General features: G+C 38.5%; 1 protein-coding gene across 2 annotated transcripts in view; it reads right to left on the bottom strand.

Annotated features, from left to right (window-relative positions):
- Positions 1-4,088: 4,088 nt before the first annotated feature.
- The window catches only part of LOC127552405 (serine/threonine-protein kinase PDIK1L-like), a 75,527-nt gene continuing 65,502 nt past the window's right edge, over positions 4,089-14,113 (bottom strand). For both annotated transcript variants that reach the window (XM_051982941.1, XM_051982942.1), the window contains one exon: positions 4,089-4,349. Coding sequence is in view for 1 of the 2 variants with exons in the window: in XM_051982942.1 (XP_051838902.1) it covers positions 4,312-4,349 (38 nt within the window). In the remaining variant the exon portion in view is untranslated. The remainder of the gene's footprint in view (positions 4,350-14,113) is intronic.

The raw sequence follows: 14,113 nt of genomic DNA, 5'->3' as shown, positions 1-14,113 counted from the left end.
CCTCTGGCTGATCTGAAGGCAAGCCCCAAGGCCTGCCTCTGCGGGCTTCCCTCCAGCTCCCAGCCCTAATCAATCCCTTCCCCTTACACCCAGCCAGCCTCCCACCACCCAGACACGCTTTTCAGCTTCCTTATCGCCTTTCCTCATTAGGCCAGAAGCTCCCAGAAGACAGAAACTGTCTTTCTGCTCTTATTTGTGTTCCCAAAGCTTAGCCCAAGTGCCCGAGAGCTCACCAAGTGCCAACTGACCCCAGTTGGCCAGCAAAAATCTCACACTGAGTCCAGTGGTCCTTTTAGCCTTTACCCCGGACTTTGACCAATCCCTCCTTCTGGACACTGTCAGAAGTCTCAGACTCCCTGCTCTCTAATCACTCCTGTCTCTTTTACTTGTTCCCCTGCTGAGTTTGGGGAAAAACGGCTGTTTTCCAAGGTTCTGCTCCACATTCACAGCCTTGGCAATCTCACACACTCTAATAGAACTACTCTCTCTGCGGAGCTGCTCCCAGTCCTTACTTCCACCCCTGACTTCTGAGCTCTACATCCCCATCTCCCGTGTCCATGTACAGGGCAATACCACTATTTCCAAGTCATCTTGTACAAAACAAGTTACTCATTTTGTTCCTTCTCCTATCTCAGCTTTTCCTGTCAGCAGCTCCCTGCCTCCTGTGTTTAAAACCTTTGAGGTTATTTTTTCCCTAAAACTTTCATTTGATGTGTAATGGTCACGTACTCAATGGCAGTGGGGCTATTAAATATTCCAAGACACAGCATCCCGCATTATGGCTGGTTGACTTCCCTCACTACTGCTCCCAGCCCCCAGATCCTAAAAAATGGAGACTTCTCCCCTTAGAACCGAGTCCCCACCTGTCTTTGGCGCTATCTTCTTCCCTCACTCTCAACATGGAATTCTCTCATTCCCTCAGGAGTCTTCCCGACCGCCCTTAGTGGAAGGGCAGTTGGACGAGAGGCCCTTCCTGCTTCGAGGCTGACCTTTGCTAACCCTGTGTATCTTCCATACCTCTGCTGTTTATTCCCTGCTCTACTCCCACGTTCTCCAACAAAGTTCAAAGGCTTTCTTTGCCACCTGTCTAATCTTCCTGGCCGCCATTTCCTCAGCAATCCAGCTTTCCTGTCACTGCCAGATTCCTCTCCCTTCTGCATAGATCTGTTACCTATTCCGCTGCTCGAAAATCCTTAGTGCCTTCCTATTGATCTCAGATTTCTCTCTTTTTTTTTTTTTTTTTCCAAACAAGCAGCAGTGTGGCTTATTGATTAAAATGTAGGCTTTGAAATGAGGGAGTGCGAGTCACATTCCACCTCAGATGAATACCAGTTATGTAAATAAACGCAAGTTATGTAACTGGGAGTATAGCAGGAAATACACCAAATATATGTTACTGTTGGGCAGCTTTCGCATTAGGAACCCTATGAAAGCACAGATCCATTTCAAATGCATACATACACGTGTGTACATACATGCATATATATGTGTGTGTGTGTATAAATATATATTATATATAAGTTTATATATATTTATTTCAAGCCTCTTTATAATCTGATATAGTCCTTGCTTTTCCAGTTCTCTTATTTTGTTCTCTATAGACTCTGTATTTGTCAGACAAACCTAACTTCCGAATGTCTTCTATTTTCCCACTTTCAAGCCTTTGCTACCACTTTATACCTAGATTGCCCTTTTTTTGCTATTTTCTAAAGCTCAACGCGGATACCCTTCCTTACCTGGTCTTCTCATCTCCACTGCAGAATAACAACATTCTTCTTCATCAGTCTTTACATAGTATTTGTCCTGTATTTCTGTAGTATATTTGATATATATCTCATACTATAGATATCTGCATTTGCTTGATTCCCTTATTAGACTGCAAGCTCCATGAAAGCAAGATCTATATCTCATCTAAATCTTGTATCTCCCTTAGAGCACTATTCTCTGTAAATAGGATGCATATATTTTTGAACAAATGAATATCCACAAAACACTTTGTAAAACTTACTTCAAAAGTTGGCTATTAAAGAAAAGTTTTTAATGGAAAATAGTAAGATATGTCTGTATGCATGGTCCGTGTTTGAAGCTGTTAACAATGAATTTAATCTCCTAAGTGTTAAAATGTGCATTTGGACAGTTGCTAAAATATCCCAACTCATAAGTGAGCAGGACTGGAGAACAGTGCCTTCAGTAATATTGGGTGATCACCTATGATGGACTCAGCTCTTCTCAACATTACAAGGCTCAAAGACAATTCCAAAAGACTCCTAATGGAAAATGAGATCCACCTCCAGAGAAAGAACTATGGAATCTGAATGAAGATCAAAGCTTACTATTTTCATTTTTTGGGTTATTTTTTTGTAATTCTTCCTCCCTGCTTTGTTTTGTTTCTGCTTTCACAACATGACTAATGTGGAAATATGTTTAACATGATGGCATATGTATCCTATATCAGACTACTTACCATTTTGGGGAGGGGAGAAGGGAAAGGGGAAGAAAATTTTGGAATTCAAAAATCTTTAAAAACTATCTTTTCATGTAATTGGAAAAAAATAAAAATGTGACTAAAGTGGAAAAAAAATTCTGACTCAAACCATCCCGAGTCCTGGAGGATGTAATCTAAGAATTAATTTATTAAACTATAGGCAGCCTCATATCTCCTTCCAGAGAAATATCAAATACAACTGTAGAACTTCAAGTTGAAAAGGACTTGCTAGATCATCTACCCAACCCATACTTGAGTAGGAAATCCTATCAAAGATTTCTTTCCATGCTAGTTCATTCATTGTCTACTCTTATTGCAGCTTCAGTTAATAGACTGAACCACTCTTGCTGCTTCATATCAGACAGTTTCCTGTAGATTGCAACCTGGCACCCCACAGTCCAGAATGCTCTCCTGGACCACTCTGGGGCCCTAGCCGTGCTTGAGTGCTCCTCAGTTCTACCAGGATTAAATCAAGTCTGTCCTCGTCCCCGAGTGAGCCGCACCAACCTACTCCCCAGTGGCCCCAGTCACCATCACTATAACTTCCCAAATCAAAATATCCTTGTCTGACCATCACTCCCCACTGGGTCTTGCTTCCCCTGTTAGAATGTAAGCTCCTTGAAGAGTCTGCACATGGGGCAAGCAGGTAGCAAATGCTTTTCATTAATTCATTAGCAAACTAGTTTGACTGGTTCCATGACACTCTGACAAACAAGAAAGACAATGTGAAGGCCATTGTGCCTTTCAGGAGACCAGGACAGGGAATGTAGGTTCTTCCTCTACATGTAAGTGGAGATCCAAGTGTTTCCTCATGTAAAAACCTAGAGGAAGAAGGTCCCTTTCAACTGAAAGCTAGCACTGAAACAAGTAGTCAGTTGTGTTTCAACTTAGGTCAAATAAAATTGATTGAAAGGGCTAAAAAAAAAAAATCATTCTTGGTGCACTAAAATTATCTGCAATTTCCCCATAATGTCAAACCCTTTTCTTGCTTCTATCTATGTCTTTCTAACAATTGTGCTAGCTGCAGATGGGTCTCCAAAGTTACATGCATCTCTTCAGAACGAGTAGAGAAGTAGCATTAATGGTTTTGGCCACAGATAATGGTGCACGATGTCTTGAAATGATCTGCCCTTTTTCTACAGAAGGAAGTAGGAACAACTTTTATTCAAAGAGTCTGACATTCAAGACAGTATAGCCCTGGGTCTCATACTCTCCTCAACCTTCTCAGAAGCTTTCCACTTCTTCCCAACCAGCCTTTTTTTTAGATTGCGTTTTTGATTGATGGCCTCTTGAATGAATGGATGTTAAAAATTATCTTTGCATATATTTTGAAAATAAAGGGCTATTATTAAAAAAATAAAATTATGATATTCCATAATACTGATACTTATTGGTATTCTTTTTTTTTTGTGAGATAGCTTTCAATATGCTGCCCCAGACCTCTTAACAGCCCCAAGTTCACCCAAGGTGAACAAGCACAAACTAGCATCTTCCCCCTGAGGCATTTACATTGGTAAATCTGTGTAAGAACATGTGCACTCTCAAGTGGATGTGATAGCAGTGTCTCCAAAAGTAAAAATAGTAATTTTTCAATGTTAGGAAATTTTTCAATGAGCTTCTAAAAACCAGTTTTATTTCAGTACTTAACAATTATGATTCTCTCGGGAGCAGGGAAGAAGAAAAAGACGTGGAAGTTTTTAAGTAGGTGACTGCCAAAGCCTCTTCTTGCTGTTTCTAGGTTCCTAGCAGCACCACTCTGGTTCTGTAGAATTGCACACACTTTGCTCAGAACTTCTACAGGGCCTTTTGAAGTTTGACATGATAATCTATGGATGGCTTCGCCTGCCACTGAACTTGATCACTCCTGGAATGAAAAAGAGAAAGGCATTAGTAGGAATTCCACCCTGCAGCCTACAACAAGAATGAAACATAGGCTAAATGTCACCGCAGTCGTTATGCCTAATACTGAAACATTACTTCCCTACTAGGGAAAAGGGAGGGGAATTAGCCTTTACCCAGAGCCTGCCACATGCCAGGCATTTTATAAGTGTTATCTCACTTGATCTTCACAACCATCACTTAACAATTGAGGGAGCTGAGGCAGACAGGGTTAAGTGACTTGCCCAGGGTCACACTGCTAATAAAGATTTGATCTGATTTGATTTAAACTCAAATCCTCTGGACTCCAGGCCCACAACTCTAGGAGTGCTGCACAACTTAGTTATTTCAGACTTATCAGATTATCCATGGTCTGGTGATGGTCAGAAATCTTACGACATCAGAGGCTGAATTTTAGCTATAACTAAAATGGGAAAAAAGCATTAACTAAAGGATTCTCACTGGGTGAGAGATGACCTACTTCAATAAGCCATCTTCCATTTGACACATGATGATTACTTCCATGGCGACTAAAAACAGCCTCTGAGTCCCTCTTCTCTCCACAGCATCAGGCTCCCTCCGCTGGCTCCCCTCCCATCTGAGCCCCTCGGATCCTGACCTGTCAATATGGCCAAATTCATAGAAGCAGGAGGCTCTTCTTCTGCATCATCTATTTTCCCCATGATGTCCTGAAATCTGGATTCTACCCCCAGAATGCAATTAAAACTACTGTCAAATGGAGCTTCCTAAAGCACAGTCTGGTAATGTCACTGTTCCCCTTTTCTAGCCAATAAACTTCATTGACTCCCTACTGTCTCCAGAATCATATAGAAAATTCTATGCTTAGCATTCAAAGCTTCATAACTCACCTCCTACTTTTTCAGATTTCTTCTGCCTTCTCTTCCTCCCCACCCTATGTACTCTGAGATGCAATGACACTGACTTTCTTGCTTTTTCTTGACTCCAAATAAATGGAGTCTCTCCATACTCTAAGCATTTTCACTGGTTATCCTCCATGGCTGAAATACTTTCCCTCTTTGTCTCTCTTCTGATTTCCCTGCAGTCCTTCAATTCCCACCCAAAATCCTACCTGCTATCTACTAAAATCTTTTTCAGTCCCTCTTCATGTTAAAGCTATCCCTCTGATGATTATTTCCTTTTTTATGAAAGCTTTTTATCTTTCAAAATTTTTCAACGTTCACCCCTGTAAAACCTTGTGCTCCAATTTCTCCCCTTTCCCCCACCCCTTCCCCTAGATGGCAAGTAGTCCAATATATATTAAACAGGGTAGACATATATGTTAAATCCTATATATATATATATATATACACACACACAATTATCTTGTTGCACAAGAAAAATCAGACCAAATCAGAAAAAAGTAAGAAAAAATAGAATGCAAGCAAACAACAATAAAAGAGTAAGAATGCTATGTTGTGATCCATACTCAGTCCTCACAGTCTATGGGTGTAGATGGCTCTCTTCATCACAAGATTATTGGAACTGGTCTGAATCCTGATGATTATTTCTAAATTATCCTGTAAATACCTTAATTGTACATAGCTCTTTGCATATTATATCTCCTTCACCTTCTAGATTATGAGTTCCTTGGAAATAAGAACTAATTTTTTTGTCTTTCTTTGAATTCCCAGTGCTTAGCACAATGCCTGACATATAGTAAGTACTTAGTAAATGCCTGTAAAAACAATTTGGCTTTAAAAAAAAAGAACCATTTCTGCTTCTTTTCTGAGTCATGAATGTCTCTGATGATTTTTATGCTACATCCAATTTGCAATCCATTAGGTTGGTATTCTGCAATCGTTCTAATGCCTCTGCGCATTTTTTCATTGGACTTTATTTTACCTGCTATTTTGATTTTTTAAAATTATGGTAATTCAAGCCATTCTCCAACTGATAAATGGTCAAAGAATATGAACAGATAATTTTCAGATGAAGAAATTAAAACCATTTCTAGTCATATGAAAAGGTGTTCCAGATCACTATTGATCAGAGAAATGCAAATTAAGACAACTCTGATGAACTTCTATGCATCTCTCAGGTTGGCTAAGATGAAGGATAATGATAATAAAAAATAATGATAAATGTTGGAGGGGATGTGGGAAAACTGGGACATTAATACATAATTTGTGGAATTTTGAACTGATTCAACCATTCTGGAGAGCAATTTGGAACTATGCCCAAAGGGCTGTCAAACTGTGCATAACCTTTGATCCAACAGTGTTTCTACTGGGCTTATATCCCAAAGAGATCTTAAAGGAGGAAAGGGGACCCACATGTGCAAGAATGTTTATAGCAGCCCTTTTTGTAATAACTAGAAACTGGAAATGAGTGGATGCTTATCGCTTGAGAAATGGCTGAATAAGTTATGGTATATGAATGTTATGGAATATTATTGTCTATAAGAAACGGCCAGCAGGATGATTTCAGAGAGGCTTGGAGACACTCACATGAACTGATGCTGAGTGAAATGAGCAGAACCAAGAGAATATTGTATATGGCAACAAGATTATGTGATCATCAATTCTGATGGACATAGCTCTTTTCAACAGTGAAGTGATTCAGACCGGTTCCAATGGTCTTGTGTTGGAGAGAGCCATCTACACAGAGAAAGGACTGCAGGGCCTGAGTATGGATTACAACATTGTATTTTCACCTTTTTGTTGTTGTTTGCTTATTTTTTGTTTTCTTTCTCATCCTTTTCCCCTTTTTAATCTGATTTTTCTTGTGCTGTATGATAAATGTGGAAATATGTATAGAAGATTGTACTTGTTTAATATATATTGGATTTATATCAATTTTTATATGTTTAATATATATTGGATATATTGCTGTCTAAGGGAGGAGGCGGGGAGAAGGAAAGGAGAAAAAATTTGGAACAGAAGGGTTGCAAGAATGAATATTGAAAACTATCTTTGAAAATAAAAAGCTATTATTTAAAAATATAAAATAAAATTATGATATTCCATAATTTAAAACAATATAACATCAATAAAAGCATTTTGGTTTTTATTTCTAAAAAATGAACCTTGTGATAGGGAGCAACTTGTTCCTGAAAGAACTAACCCAATTGCCCAAATGTGGTCTTCTCCTGTACATTCATCATCCATTTGTTTTTTCCAGCATAGATGGCTGAACCTACTTCTTTTTCCAGTGTGAACCAAATGAAGGAAGTCCTTAAGTGCTTTAAGAGTCACACAGCACAATGTCCTCAACAGATACCCTGCAGAACTTAGATAGGTTATGAGGGTTGTTTTTTTTACTTCAGCTTTTTACAGGACATCCTTCATAACACTGGAGAACACTTTCATTTCATCATATCAATCTTCTCAAAATACCATTTCAACTATATAAATTCCATACTCAAAAATCTTCACTGCATTTATATTTTTTACAAAATAAAATCCAAACTCCTTTATAGCCAAATATCCATAAAAGTCTAACTGTTGTTATATTATTATTCTGATATGGAGATGACTCTGAATTCTCAAATTCAGGAAAATGCAAGCTAGAAGGATTTTCCAAATACAGGTACAGACTGTCCAACATCCGTAAAAGCAGAGACTCTTATTAAGAGATTGACCACAAGATGATGAAATCTTTAGTCATGATAGACCCATGAAATTGCCCCAAATAAAATATGGCCATCATTCCTAAAAAGTTATTTAACAAATCAGCTGTTAGGGTACAGATCATAAACTAGAGCAAACCTGAAAATTAAAACCAATTTAAAATAAAGGACAAATGATGTAAAAACACTGCATGCTACTTAAAATACATCCTGACTTATTTAAACAACATGCTTAGTCTGAAAATTTTGAAACAGATGAAAGTTAAGATATAGAGTCCAACTATCACTATTTTGTGGAGCGTTTTAACCAATATAAAATAATCACCATAATGGAAAAGTCAATCTTCCCAGGCAAAAATAGGGGCCAAGAGCAACACTGATTTGGAATACATTGATCAATCAATGAACATTTATTAAGTACCTATTATATGCCAGCATGGGCAGTTAGATGGCACAGTGGATAGAGTACCAGATCTGGAATCAATAGAACTCATCTTTGTTTGTTCAAATTTGGTCTCAAACACTTAACAGCTGTGTGACTATAGGCCAGTCACTTTTTCTTGTTTGCCTCAGTTTCCTCATCTGTAAAAGGAGCTGGAGAGAGGAACAGCATGCTTGCTACTCCAGTAGCCAAGAGAATCCCAAAGGAGGTTTTGAAGAGTCAGTGCCATGTGCCAGCACTGTGCCAGGTGAGGAGCACACAGAGAGAGCTTACATTCTATAAAAGGCTAAAATATATGTCTATGAAAATTAAATACAAGGTAATGATGGGCAGGGGGAGGACAGATCTCCTGGAGAATGCGGCACAGCCTTGGAGGAATCTGAGGGCTTCCAAGAGGCAGAGGTAAAGGGGAAGCCTTTTCTTGTGACAGGGCCCCAATACAAAAGCACGGGATAAAAGGTGGTAAATGAAGTTACAGTTAAAGGTGAAGTTAAAACTACAAAACAAAACGTGAGTGACTGAGAGTATTCCTCAGGAATACTCTCCACTCCTCAAACTATCTCAGCCCTCAAAGTCACTCTTTCTGCCCATCCAAAAAGGCAAGGCCTGCAGGTGACATCTTCCCCACATCTCTCCATGTCATGGGCTCCATCTTGGTTAGGCTTCCATCAGTCCTCCTGCCATCCTCCCTCCCCCTCACCTCCCTGCTGCCGCACACTCTCCATCTCTTCCAGCACCAAATACAAAGTGACTTCTTGGGCCCTCAAAGCCCTTCACAATCTGTTCCCCCACTTTCCAGTCTTCTGATCTCCTGTAACATCTCCCCCACATTTACCCAACGTACTCTCCCTGACTGGCTGATGAGGTTCCTCAAATGCTCCCATTTACAGATGGCCTTGTGCCGACTGCATTGCCTCAGAATACTTATAAATGTTCTCAGGTTGGTCCCATTCAAAAAGGTCAGTGATAGATAGAAGTGACCAGTAATGACTTCCATGCAAAAAGCTGGATCAGATTGGGTGTTGTGTCTGTTCACTTTGCTTAAAGATTTTTCTTAGTTACAAACAATTCAACTGAGAGAGGGAATGTTGAGGGGGAAATGAAAAGGGTGTAAAAAAAGAAAGGAACAATAAAATGTTCTTTAAAAAAAAGTATAAAACTTTTATAAGCAAGGATAAGTAAGAGAAAAAAAGGAAGTGTTCAGAGAGAAAGTTGGGTGGCAATTGGATACCTAAGAAGCTGTACTAGTGTCTATAAAATACCAAAAGATACAGATTCCCCTCTCTATCAGCTATATCTTCCCAACTATCTTTTCCTTTTACTCTTTCTACAATACAAATCCTATCTATTTTTCAAAATCCAAATTCTTCCACAAAACCTTTCCTTACAACCCCATCCCATAGTGATGTCTAAAATCTTTTGCCATTCATTTGTTACTTAACAATATAAGATAATAACATTTTTTCCTATACGTGTCTTATCTCTCCTACTACAGTGTGATTCTTTAAATCAAGAACTGTATCTAACTCTTTTCAGAGTACTTACTTTTTGCTGATTTAAAAACAGAGAAATAAGGTAAAGTGAAAAACAGATCAGTACAAGGAAAAAACATCAATATAAAGAACCAAGGGGAAAAACAGAAGAATCCAAGAAAACCAGCAGAAATTAAATACAGAAGTGACTTTAATTAACTTCCTAGTTACATTTGGTTTTTAGCAAATGAAATGCCTACCTGCTATTGTTACTTTTTTCCATAATCAGTTGGTATCCTCAGTCGTAGCACAGTAACAGACATAGTAGGTGCTTAATACTTGTTGATTCACTGATCAATATCACAAAATGAACATCACATTGCTATAGTACCTAACTTTATAAAACTTTACTCTGAAGAGAGGTAGCAGAAGTAGTATTATCTGAGGAAATGAAGGCTCAGAAAAATTAAAACAATTTGCCTATAATCACAAAATAAAAGTGGCTAAACAATAAATAGAACTCGTCTTTTAACTAAAAGTCCAATATACTTCTAACCATTGTATCTTGCCTCTGTTCTCCAGGTCTCTTTCATTGCCACTCCTTCCACCACCCAAGAGGAAAAGGTCAATTGCTCAGTTTACTTTTGTTTCAATTATTTAATTTTTCACTTAGGTGTTGCCTTATCAGATCTTCTTCCTTAAAGAGAAAATTGGTTCAGTGGTGACACATAAGGAAATTTTCTTTTAATTGTCTAAAATATTAAATCCCCAAGAATGTATCTTAACTTGTGAGGTATCTGACCTTTTGAGTTCTTCTATCTAAGAAACAATTTGTTGAGTGTTTTAAAATAATTTTTTTTTGTTATGCTGAATTTGACAGACACCAATAAAAATGAACATTTCCATTAAAAAAAAACAAAACAAAAAAAGGACAAGCTATTCAGGATCAATTTGGTGTCAGTTTATATGTTCCTGTTCCCATACTAATGCTTCAGGCCACAGTGAAATCAACAGTAACCTTTTCCACAACTCATTGTTCATCTGAAACTGGGTGCTACTGATAAATGCCCTGCCTTGTCTGGCCACTAACCAGGTTGAAAAAGAACAAGAGAAAATTGGATCTGTAAGATAATAAATCTATCCTGTGCAGAGACTCAACCCACCTCTGGTGATAAGCAAAATAACAACAATAATAATAACAATAATGCCCTTGACATTTTACCTTCTTTCAGGAATCTGTTCTTTAACTGGATTTGAAATCTGGCTTAAAACCATTTTAAAGAAATATCTTTAAAAGCTTCAGAAGGAAAGATAATCAGTTTTTTCTTAAACATTGCGTGTTAAACAAAAATTAAGAGATTAGTCTCGATTAACATAACTACTAATAACTCAATACATCAAGGATCTGTGATTCTGTCTCTGGATATTCCTTTCACCAATTCAGATAGCCATCCCCTTCACTAATTAGCATACAGTATTAAAGAGTTTCTAGAGCCAAAAACTTCAGTATCTGGGCAATTAATCAACAACCAGGCACTCTTCTAAGCAATAAGGAGTTCCCATTCTAATTAAAGAGACAACATGTAAAGAAATAGTATACACAAGATATATTTGTAATTGTTGTCCAGTTGTTTTTCAGTCTTATTTGACTCTTCTAACTCCACTTGGGGTTTTCTCAGCAAAGACTGGCACAGTTTGCCCTTCCCTACTCCAACTCATTTGACAGATGAGGAAACTAAGGCAAAGAGGGTGAAGTGACTTATCCAGGATCACACAGCTAGTAGGGTATGAGGCTGGATCTGACTCACTAAGGTTCTTAATACCATTCCTTACACCAGGCTAGATCCTCTGTGCTATCTCGCTGTCCCATACCAGACACAAAGGAGACAGAAGTTTACCTAAAGAGGAAAGATCTATTGATTAGGGATCAAGAAATACTTTCTGCAGAAAATAGCATTTAATCCGGCTCTTAAAGGAAGCCAGAGACTAAGTAGTCGAGGCAAGGAAGGAGAGTATCTCGGCACAGACAGCGGTCATCATATGGTCACAGCAACATGAATCAGGCTGAGCAAAAAAAAAAAAAAAAAAAAAACAAAGCCCACATGGCTGGGTCATAGCATTTATGGAAAGGAATGATGGACAGAAGAAGACTAGAACGATAGGAACCTGGGTGGTACAAGTCTTTCTCGGGATGAGCTAAGGTTTTTCTACATTCCTAGTCATTTACTCCCATATACTCAGTATATTCTAACAGTATATTCTTCAGTATATTCTAACATGTAGAACTTCTCAAATTTCTGTTTGTTGTTTTTCTTGAATAGCTTATTTACTATTTGTGTAATGAGAGTTTTGGGATAAATTACCAATTGTAAGCATCTCCCCTCCTCCAAAAGAGTGATTCTTAAGAGGATTACTCCTTAAAAGTAAATCAACTTTCCTTCTGAAACCCTATAGATCATCTCCTTAGGTTAGAACCGTTTGGGGGAGAAGAATATATGTATAAGTATATGTGTGTGTGAAATCTACCATCCATATCTGAAATTCTAAGCCAATATTTTGTTGTTGTGACCCAACCTCAGTAGATCTAGAGCCTTCCTTGCCCCCTCTCTCCCTGGCAGCTGGTACAGAGACAATCCTTTTAATTTCCACAAAGGTGAGCCAGACATCAATTCACATCCATCTGTGTTACAATGGAGCTATGCACATATATTTAAACACACACACACACAAACACACACGCACACACACACACACACACTCTCTCTCTCTCTCTCTTTCTCTCTCTCTCTCTCTTACTAAAACGTTAAACAGAGCAGCTGATAGTGAGTGTTGTGAACCTCTCTAGGATTCCCTGGACTAGTGCTCAGATAACAGACAGGCAGTGTTGCAAATCCATGCTCACATCTCCAGTCTGGTATAAGCCACCAGACCTTGTGCTCTACTGGCAGAGTCTTCAAGGGTCTGGTGTCAGATAGTACAGATATAATAAATATATTATAATATAAATATAATAAATGCTACCACTGCTGTAACTATTCCTCCTCCTACTGGCTAACATTTACAGTGTCTGTTATACATACAAGGTATTTTACAGATATTTTCAATTGATTTTCTGGACCCTGTGAGGTAAGTAAGCCAAATGGGAATTAGTGGTCTCATTTTGAATATTAAAAAAACCTAAAGTCTCAAACATGTAAAAGGACCTTCTTAAGGACTTCTGAATCAAATCAATGGCTCTATGAATTGTGCCCCAATGCCTCCTGCTTCTACATAGAGATACAGAAATCATTTCTTGGTCCTTCCTGTATCCCAGGAGAATGATCCGACAAATATTAAATACCTTTGCTCAGTTGTTTTCAGTTGGGTGCTACTCTTCATGACCATATTTGGTGTTTTCTTGGCAAAGATTCTGGAATGGTTTGTCAATTCATTCTCCAGCTTATTTTACAGATGAAGAAACTGAGACAAGAAGGGTTAAGTGACTTGTCCAGAGTCATAAAGCTACCAACTGGGTGACAGATGCCAGGGGAGACAGACAGTTCATGCTCTTGCTGATCTCTAAGGTTCCTTCCAGGTCCAACATATTTCTTTCAATGAATGAGGAACCATTTTAATGTCTTATTCCTAGGTGCCATGAGGATGCAGATTTTTTTATTTTGGTCCAAACCCACAATTCAATCTATATAAAAACCTATTAATGTGGAAACCACCTTCACCTGATGCAGATCAGCAATAACTTTGTAATTCAGCCCTAGGAACTTGGTGGGGTAATGAGTGACCTGTCCAGGGTCTTTTAACTAGAATAATCAGTGAGAGTCAGCTGAGAAAAAAATAAGCCCGCAGCAAGCTTGGCAGAAATCCCAGCTAAGTAGATCATCCCAAAAGCATCTTCAGATAGAACTGAAAGGAGAAAATGGACAATAAATGGAACAAATCTACCAGCATATTTCATAATGATCTTTTCTCTAAGCAGTGATAATGGAACTGTCACATTTGTCTAGAGGCAGCTAGGTTGCTCAGTGGATAAAACACTGGACCTGGAATCAGAAAGACTTGAATTCCAGGCTCAGATGTGTGCTAGCTGTGTGACCCTGGGCAAATCACTTATTCCTGTTTGCCTCAGTTTCCTCAGTTATAAAATGAGGATAATAACTTATTTGCAAAGCACTTAGCACAAGGCTTGCATGCCTTTTACATGCACTTAATAAAAGCTTATTTTCTACTCCTTATTTGTCTCAAAACAGCAA

The sequence above is a fragment of the Antechinus flavipes genome, chromosome 2 (genome assembly GCF_016432865.1).
Source record: "Antechinus flavipes isolate AdamAnt ecotype Samford, QLD, Australia chromosome 2, AdamAnt_v2, whole genome shotgun sequence".
Taxonomy (NCBI): domain Eukaryota; kingdom Metazoa; phylum Chordata; class Mammalia; order Dasyuromorphia; family Dasyuridae; genus Antechinus; species Antechinus flavipes.
This window is presented reverse-complemented; position numbering and strand designations above follow the sequence as displayed.